This window comes from Sander lucioperca, chromosome 4 (genome assembly GCF_008315115.2).
Source record: "Sander lucioperca isolate FBNREF2018 chromosome 4, SLUC_FBN_1.2, whole genome shotgun sequence".
Classification (NCBI taxonomy): Eukaryota; Metazoa; Chordata; class Actinopteri; order Perciformes; family Percidae; genus Sander; species Sander lucioperca.
Genome location: NC_050176.1, coordinates 22,349,416 through 22,358,733, shown reverse-complemented (window position 1 = coordinate 22,358,733; position 9,318 = coordinate 22,349,416). Strand labels below are relative to the sequence as shown.

At 40.1% G+C, this 9,318-nt stretch overlaps 1 protein-coding gene across 1 annotated transcript in view; it reads left to right on the top strand.

Annotated features, from left to right (window-relative positions):
• The first annotated feature begins 262 nt into the window (after positions 1–262).
• LOC116052195 (cadherin-23) overlaps positions 263–9,318 on the top strand; it is a 44,009-nt gene continuing 34,953 nt past the window's right edge. Inside the window, exons 1-6 of the mRNA XM_031302732.2 lie at positions 263–452; positions 3,586–3,654; positions 5,632–5,795; positions 6,381–6,428; positions 6,513–6,602; positions 8,711–8,797. Of these exons, the coding sequence (XP_031158592.1) occupies positions 371–452; positions 3,586–3,654; positions 5,632–5,795; positions 6,381–6,428; positions 6,513–6,602; positions 8,711–8,797 (540 nt within the window). The 5' untranslated portion in view covers positions 263–370. The remainder of the gene's footprint in view (positions 453–3,585; positions 3,655–5,631; positions 5,796–6,380; positions 6,429–6,512; positions 6,603–8,710; positions 8,798–9,318) is intronic.

The following is a 9,318-nucleotide window of genomic DNA, read 5'->3' as shown; positions in this document are numbered from 1 at the left end:
TGAAAATCTACAAAAGGAAAACACAATAAAAAAACCACATGAAGGTTTAAAACAAAAAGACAATTCACTTCTGAGCTGTAAAATAGGGCCAGCCTTTATCGAGAAAAGATGAATGTAGCCCAAACTTCTCCTCCTGTGAAGTTCAAACACGATATTCTTCCACAGGGTTTCAGGGGAAATGAAACACAGGCTTGGTCCTGCTCTTTGGCACCATCAGTGACACCTGTAACCATTTATAACCTGCCATAAAACAGGACTGCTGGAAAGGGAGGGGGCCGTAAACCTGCAGGCGCTTCTTATCACCTGCGATTCAGCAGGTGATCAGCTCAGTGTTGCTTTTCAGGCTTTGGGAAAACACAACCGAGCCGATATGGCCTACACCGTTGGTTTGATTCGGACTGGACTCCTCGTTTTCTCCATTTGTGTGTGTGTCGTTACCGGAAGTCCTATAGGTGAGTGGAGCCAGAATGCATTTGCTAGATTTAAGAAACAGATTTGATTTAAAACCGTAACAGTAGGAAAAATGAGACTGACTCTCCTCTGATCTGGATTTTTAATATAACAGATTGTGTCAGTAACTAGACATTTTTGTTATGTCGATCCGCCAAAACATCAACGAGAAATACAAAAAAATCCTGTCCCGACTGCATTTGGCCCAGAACAAGCTCCTGACAGTTACACCACAGTACCTGGAAGAGGGACCATATAACTCTTACCCTGGCCTCTCTCTACTGGCTGCCAGTTCTGTTTAGGATTGACTTTGAGCTTCTCCTGTTCCTTTAAAATGTCTTAGGGTTGCTTCTCCCTATGTCTTTTAAATTTTCTACTATGAAATAGCCAGTAAAATAAAGGCTTTTTAAATCATTTTGAAGAAGAGTGCCTTGGATTTTCCTTTTTTTCTACACTTAATTGAATTCCCGACCCCAAAGAGCACCTTCAAACATCTGACTGAACTTCCTGAGCACCCTGGAGTTTTTTGTCTTTCCTAGGGTTGCGTCCGAAATTCCCTACTAACATGCTATTTAGTAGGCTGAGGGGCCATCCACACGGAAACGCTTTTTGGTGTAATGTTTTGCATCGTTTTGGCCGATCGTCCAATCCTGTAAACGCACTGCCTGAAGACGCACTTTTTTGAAACCTGGTCCCAGGGTGAAAAAATTCGAAAACGCCGCCCTTGCGTCTTCGTTTGGACAGCGAAGCCGCATACTTGCGTATCGATGATGTCATTGCCACACCCCTCGACCTCTAACCTTCAACCTCTTATCCTGCGACGACATCTCATAACCAAGGGGGTAAGCGTCTCCTCACAACCCAAACCTCCTACGGTGCCATTTTGATGCTAATAAGCACTCACCCCCCGTTAGCATTCCATTGACTGCCATTCATTTTGGCACCATTTTGACAGAGAATAACTTTACATCTAAAGCGTTTAAAATCTTTATTTGTCCATTGTTTATTTCTAAAGAAACACGACAATGTATAAAAGGCTCCATTACCTTGTACCTCACGTTATGGCTCCGTAGCAGACGTTTTTGTAAAAATAGGCTAACGATTGTGTCATAACCACGAGACTTACTGTCTCATAGTAGAGGAATTACCGTATAGTACAGGAGAAGCTCGCAGGCAGTTTGGACTTCCATTAGCTGTTTAAGTTTAATTACTAATGTTAACTAGCATTTTAGTGATCAATAATTAGCCTGTGTCCATGTTATCTCCTTACATATACCTACGCTCTCCGTCTCTGCTAGATTGGGAATGATTGAGATTTCTCTTGGCACAGCTACCAGAAGACTTCCAACTTTCAGACAGGTTGTTCACGTTACATTTACGTCGTCTCTCTCAGTTGGAGGCTGCTCAGTAACGCTCAGCCATCACCGGAAAAGTGCTTCTAATATCCTTCACTGGTCTCAGTCCAGAGACACGGGATCTGTTGGTCCATTCTTATATACTATCTATGCTCATAACAACAACAACAATGCTTGTGTTCCTGCTGGAGAAGATATTGAGCCATTTTCGTCATCTTCTTCTTGTGTTTGGTTTCTTCTTCTACTGTCTGTTTGTATACAGCGCGCAAGCTTTATACGCATGCTCCACCTCTTCTTCTCCGCCGCCGCTTCTTCTCCGCCTCTTCTTCTCTGTTTTTGGTGAATTTCTGTAGCAGAAACAGCACCACCTACAGGCCTAGAATATGAAGTAGCGTGTTGAGTCATTTACAAATGGATCCGTTTGGACGCAAATATTCTTGAAACAATGCCAGGGAAGACGGGGGAAAAAAAGATCGTTTTGGTACGTGTGGACATGGCCTGAAACAGTATGTGAGATTTTTTTAAACAAAATCTTAGTATGAAACCAAAAGTACGTGAATTGCATACTAACTGCTAATAGATATTACAGTATGCAAACACTGGACACTACACCGGGAAAAAGTATCCCACAATGCAAATAACAGACAAACAGACAGCAACCATGGCAGCTCTGTAACGTCCAAAACGCTCTAAATCATATTTCTACATAGTTAAACGACTGTTGGTGTAGTTATTTACCCTTTTCAGTTATTTAAGAGCAGAGGTCAACAGGGGTTACCATGGTTACGCGTCTCCAACAGCAAGGAGGCTCTCAGGAAGTGACGTTGAAAATTACAGCTGAGTGCATACGAAAAGATACACACTACTGTTTAGTTACACAAAAGTATGTTGAACGATAGAATACATGTTTAGCGACATAGTGCAGAGTATGTGATTTTGGACGCAACCCTAATTTCCAGCTCTATCTCCACAGCGCTGTGGAGTAAGGTCTGGCTACGCCACAGATACATTCTGGGTTTGGAGGGGAAAAAAACAATCTAGGTTGTTTGCATTTCTTTAAACCAATCACAATCGTTTTGGGTGGTGATAAGCGCCGGACGCAGCAAAAAATAGTCTCGGGAAGGAACTTGTTTTGGTGGATCCGCTCAAGCACAAGCAGATACTCGGCAGCTTGACTCAGCGTTTTATCTGCATGAAATTATGCAGTCATATCAATCTGATCACGTCTCATTTAACCCTTTAGTGCTTTAAAGTCCAAAGTCCGCTGTACGTAAGTATTTAACCATTTGATCAAATCAAATGGTTTGATCAAATCAAATGGTTAAGTGCATAACAGACAACATAGCGTAATAAACAGAGTTGTCAGTGGTGTAATGGTAACGCTGTTACCTATATGCTCATAACAACAGAAATGAGATGTAAAAAATATTCAATTGAATTTAATTCAGCTTATTTAGGAAGGGAAGAGAGCAAATTAATAAAATGTATGATGTTACATGGGTTAAAAATGCCAGAATGAACCAAAAGGCTATTTATCATCTGTAGTCCCCTGGCCTTGATGGTAAAAAAGGCTTTTTAAACACGCAGTCTGAACACAAATTACCACTAAACACACAGTACATTCTCACGTACTCTAAATGGTCTGTTTTGTGTCATTGAACCATTTTAACAAAGCTGATATAGTTCATGTTGTATCAGGCCTGTTGAACAAAGTAGTTTGGGTACAACTGACTGTAATCTTTATATATATATAATATTAACTTTTCTTTTGTTCCTCAAGGTACTTCAACCATAAGTTGTGAACAAGATAACGATCAACTTGTGGGTGCAGTGAATGAAGGATATGAAGGTGAATTAAATATGATATTTATGTTAAAGATTTATGTTAAGATATATTAAATTAGATACATTTAAAGTCACATTTTGAAGGAAAAAAAAACAAGATTACAAATAATGTTTGTAGTTAATCTTGTCCTTTTTATGAGCCAAATCTATTGATTAAATAATGTTGATAAAAAGTGGTTTCATGTTTAATCTGTTATTCATCATTTCATCGACCTCATTTCATGTGCTGGAATAGGAGGGTCAAACTATTTCTGTGGTGCTACAAAATATGGTTTCAGATCAGACACCAAGTAAAACCAGGGTCAGATTCACCAACAGCGAAATTGCAACAGATACCATTTCCCATTTGTTTTTGAAAATTTGGTGATGTACTATCATTTACGGGAGAGCAAAGTGTTGCTGATGCATGAGGTTACCACCCATTTATTTGCCAAAGCATTTTCTTTCTCAATATGCAGCATACATGGGAAAATGTTGGATTTTGTTTGAAGATAGATCATTTATTTAAAGTTCATGATCAGTGATTTCTGAGAAATCATGGAGAACAGGCCCGTAGACAAGGGGGGGTTCAGGTGGTCCCCCCCACTGCCAAAGGTCCATAGTTTAAGTCAGTTTTTTTGTTTTTAATAAACAAAAGTAATAAACAAGTGTCTTTTAAATAGACTGAACAAAATTATAAACGCGACACTTTTGTTTTTGCCCCCATTTTTCATGAGCTGAACTCAAAGATCTAAGACTGTTTCTATGTACACAAAAGGCCTATTTCTCTCAAATATTATTCACAAATCTGTCTAAATCTGAGTTAGTGAGCACTTCTCCTTTGCCGAGATAATCCATCCACCTCACAGGTGTGGCATTTCAAGATGCTGATTAGACAGCATGATGGAAATGGGTCCAGTATTGAGCAAGAACACTTTGACCAGCAGCCACGAACCGGGCTGCAATGTCATCCTATGGACCTTTTTCACAGCAGACATTTTGACTTGTCATAGTAGGAAAAGCACAGGTGAAATTGATAACCTTAACGATGGCTCAATTCCATCAAGTGTCCCAGTAAGCTATTCCAGTGAGTCAGCATGCACAATACCAGGGCCTCTCCTAAGTGGAATGCAGCCATCATTAATGGTTTTGAATACACCTGTGCTTTTCCTACTATGACATGTCAACATGTCTGCTGTGAAAAAGGTCTATAGGACCAATGGGCATTGTCTGTTTCCGTCCACTAAAAGTGCTGCTTTTCCACTGACGGGCTCAGATTATTATTCTAAGTGTCTGACAACATTATTGAAAGGATCCCTACAGAGATAGAGCTTTTTGTAAGTAAGCCCCTACATCGCTATTGCCAAACCCACCAGACTCCATGTAAATAAACAGTCCTTTAAGCGTGTATAGAGCCAGCATACTTTAACACAAATCTGTCTAAATCTGTGTTAGTGAGCACTTCTCCTTTGCCGAGATAATCCATCCACCTCACAGGTGTGGCATTTCAAGATGCTGATTAGACAGCATCCTTATTGCACAGGTGTGCCTTAGGCTGGCCACAATAAAAGGTCACTCTAAAATGTGCAGTTTTACTGTATTGGGTGGGTCCGGGGGGGTCCGACAACCAGTCAGTATCTGGTGTTAGGGTTAGGACGCGACATGTAACAATCTAGCGTCTTAATGCATCAACAACCCACGCAACTAACTTTATGCACTCATAGCAAAACATGTGAGGCCAAGGGCATCAAAATGAAGTATTTGAACCTCATAATTAAATACAAAATGAGGGGAAAACTGCAAAAAGATCAACTTTTTGAAAAAAAAGAAGCCCTCCATTCCTTAGGCTGGCTAAGGGCCTGAAGAAGGACAAATACCTGTGTTTGTTTCTTTCCTGATTTCACCATTAAGGAAAAAAGCCTGCTCATTGGTGCTCTGTGTGCATCAAATGGTAATAAGATGTGTGTGTAGTCCATCTCACAATGCTCCCATGATGCTGCAGGAGATGTGGAGGTGGTGAGCGGGATCATGGCAGGAAGCGGTGTGAAGCTGGTGTCCTACCTCTTCCCAGCCCACCTGGAGTATCTGCAGCTGAGTTTCACACTCGGAGATACCAGCGCCACTGTTCGCACCAAGAAGACACTGGACGCAGACACGTTGGCAGCCGTGAGTCCCGGAAACCCCGTCCCCTAGAAATTAACTTTACGAGCTGCTGATTTAAAGAATTTAATGAGAACGTTGTGCAGGAGAAGCCAGAAGCCAAACATGGTTTATAAAGATACCCTCCCCCTATTAAGTATCAATAGTCATACATAAAAAAAGAAAGGATGAAAAGATTGCGTAAGGCCTCTTTCACACTGCCTGCGTGGCGTGAGCGTGTCAGCTCCGGTCGCGCACTCAAAATCCTGGGGGCACCAGCGAGATCTACGTCATTTTGGCGTCACATTTGCGCGCGCCAGCTCAGCGATTTTAAAACGGCCTTTAGTGAAATAGAGTTTGACACCCCCTGCCATAAAGTGTTATAAATATTTGCTAAAGTCCTTTTCGGACGTTTTCTGAATAGTTAGTGGATATCTTCCAAGAAGCAGTCTTTTTAGAGCAAAATCCCTTCTTTTTTTGCCAGACTGTGTCCGTGCTGAGCTGGGGTGGAGGGACAGTAGTTTTCAATTCCATCTTTAAGATACTGATTTACTATTTAACACATCTTCAGTGTCCTATGAGTCGACTCAACTCTGTGTTCATGTCTTACAGACTGGCAGCACCTTGTATTACTCTGTCATGTGTGACGACGTCATTAAGGTGGGTGTAAAATGTAAGAGTCACAGTATTCTGAGACTAAGGTTGCAAAATAAATTATTTCAACTGACGTTTTTACCTTTGTAGCACAACAACACTCGGACACTGAAGATCAACGATCTCAATGACAACAGCCCGATATTTGAACATAAGTCCTACAGCATTTCTGTCTCTGAGGTAAGTGAATGAACACTATTAGAAAGAAACTGTAGATACATTTCTATTGACGTTAGGATGTTCAGCTGACGTTCAGCATCTCAGCTCCTACTGCCAGCAGGATAAGCTTTAACAAAGTGTTTATCTAATAATAATAATCATAATAATAATGATACATTTTATTTATATAGCGCTTTTTATGGTACTCAAAGACACTTTACAGTAAAACCGGCACATACATCACATTAAAAATTGTGGCGGTGGAGCAGGTCTGTGAGGTAGGAAGGAGCCTGGTTATGGAGGGCTTTGTGGATGAGGAGGAGGACTTTAATTAAACTGGATGCGTTGGGAAAACAGGGTTCTGTTAAACTTCTTCTACTGCCAGCAGGATAAGCTTTAGCTGTAATTGGCTCAGCTGATCAAAGACCTCTGTTGCTCAAAGTGTTATCTTGCGTCTGATTTGCTAACTTAACTTGCTTACCCAAATTGCTTCCAAAAGTTAGAAGTTTTCCAGAGTTAAAAGGTAACTTTTTTTCACTTTTTAAAACGTTTTTTTCAACCTGGACCCTATTTCCAGGCATTGTTGTGTGACTAATGTGAATACAAATCTTTAAAATGGGTCCAGTATTGAGCGAGAACACTTTAACCAGCAGCCACGAACCAGGCTGTAATGTAATCCTATAGGACCAATGGGCATCGTCAGTTTCCGTCCACTAAAAGTGCTGCTTTTCCACTGACAGGCTCAGATTATTATTCTAAGTGTCTGACAACACAGGGCTCTCAAGTGTCACGCATTGAGCATGACAGTCACTCATTTCGGTCTTTTGTCACGCACTCCCGCCACACATTGTATTTCTCACGCGGAAAAACTATTTATAATATATTTAATATGCCGCAGCGCCCAAAATTTCTCTGGCGCGCCGCTCTCACTATGGAACCGGCAGGAATCAAGCACATCTCCCCTAGAGTTCTTAGTTGAGCCTGCCACTTATCAGCCAATCAAAAAAAAAGAAAGGGGCTACACAATAGCCAATCAGAAAATAGCACTATTGTATCTGGGTAAGATTTAACGCAACAACCAATGAAAAAAAAAGCATAGAGCAGCGTACAGACACTTCCCTAAACGTTCTCTCATTCAGAGACCAGAGACCCAAACGGGGCTCTGAGTCAGTCAGAAGGTCTGAGATCTACCGTATCAGCAGAGCAATCACGTACTGCACAGCAGACTATGGTACAGGTAACTTATTTTCTGAAATATAGTGAGTATTATAACTTTATTTTTCTCAAAATATCACGACTCCTCCAAATCTCAGAGAACACAGTTATATTTTGGATGTGCACAAAGTTTTGAACATGAGCAGAAATCTTGCTCAAACTTAACAATATTACAGTCCAGGGGTTTATTAATAAATTCAAATGAATTAATGTATCAGTGAGGTGAATAATTGTCATGCACATTTAAGTAGGTTACTTCCTCAACAAAAGATACAAAAGAGAAGGGAGGAGTAAATGATGCCTGTAGAGGCTACATGTGTGCTGACTCAGATATAATTAGAAAAGTCGATGTATAGGAGAATAAATAGATGAAAGCAATACAGAATGCCTGAGAGCCTTATTGCAATAAATTCCATTATGTTTTTATATTTGGATTGTAATCTATGTTTCCCTTTACATAAAGATATTTCCAGCATAAATTGATTCAGAAAAAGGTAGAAATAGGTGCATAGAATGTCACTCTTGCCTGTCTTCAAAACTTGAGAGCCCTGCAACATTATGGAAAGGATCCCTACAGAGATAGAGCTTTTTGTTAAAAAATAAATATGTATATTGAAGGTGTACATATTATATATAGTGCAGCTTGTTCCGCTGCTGCTGACTACCCGGTCTTGATGATACTGGACCAAATTCAAAGAACACTGCTCCCATCAGTCACATAATCACAGAAAGGACACGAAAACATGGGAAATTAGGGTCCAGGTTGAAAAGAAATGTAGTTACCGTTTAAATAAAGATAACTGCAGTTACAAATGTTGTGTTCAGGCTCAAATGTTTGACCTGTAGGAACAACAATACATGCATGTGTATGTTTATTAGCATCTGTGGGTCACTCAGCCTTTTTCTTCTTTCAGACACAAGCGGTGGAGAGCGAGGTTCTTCGAGTGAAAGCTACAGACGGAGACAGCACCCCAGCGAACAACGTAGTGACATATTCCATGGTAATAATAATAATAATAATAATAATGATGCATTTTATTCATATAGCACTTTTTACAACACTCAAAGACACTTTAAAGAGTAAAAAAGAAAGAAAACTACCAACATGTACCAAACATTAAAAGCATAGTATAAGAGCATTGTAATAAAATAATAATATAACCATATTTGGAAAAAACTACAATGAATGTTTCCATTTACACCAATGCTAGTTACTGAGAGTACCTAAATTATTGTTTTAATGACAACTTTTAAAGTTACGAGATATTCGTAGTAAACAGGTCGACATTGACTCATATTGTCACTGCACTGTGGAAGCTACGGGCGGATGTAGTTGCTTATGTGTTTTTAAATGGATGAGTAAATCCAAATAATGACTTGTAATGTATTTAATTTCTTGCAAGCACGAGATACTTCTCTCTTGAGCAGACGAAAGTATCTCGTGCTCACAACAAACCAAGTATTCATCTTCCTGAAAACACAACGCAAATGTACCCGATATTGGCAATTAACAAACTTAAAG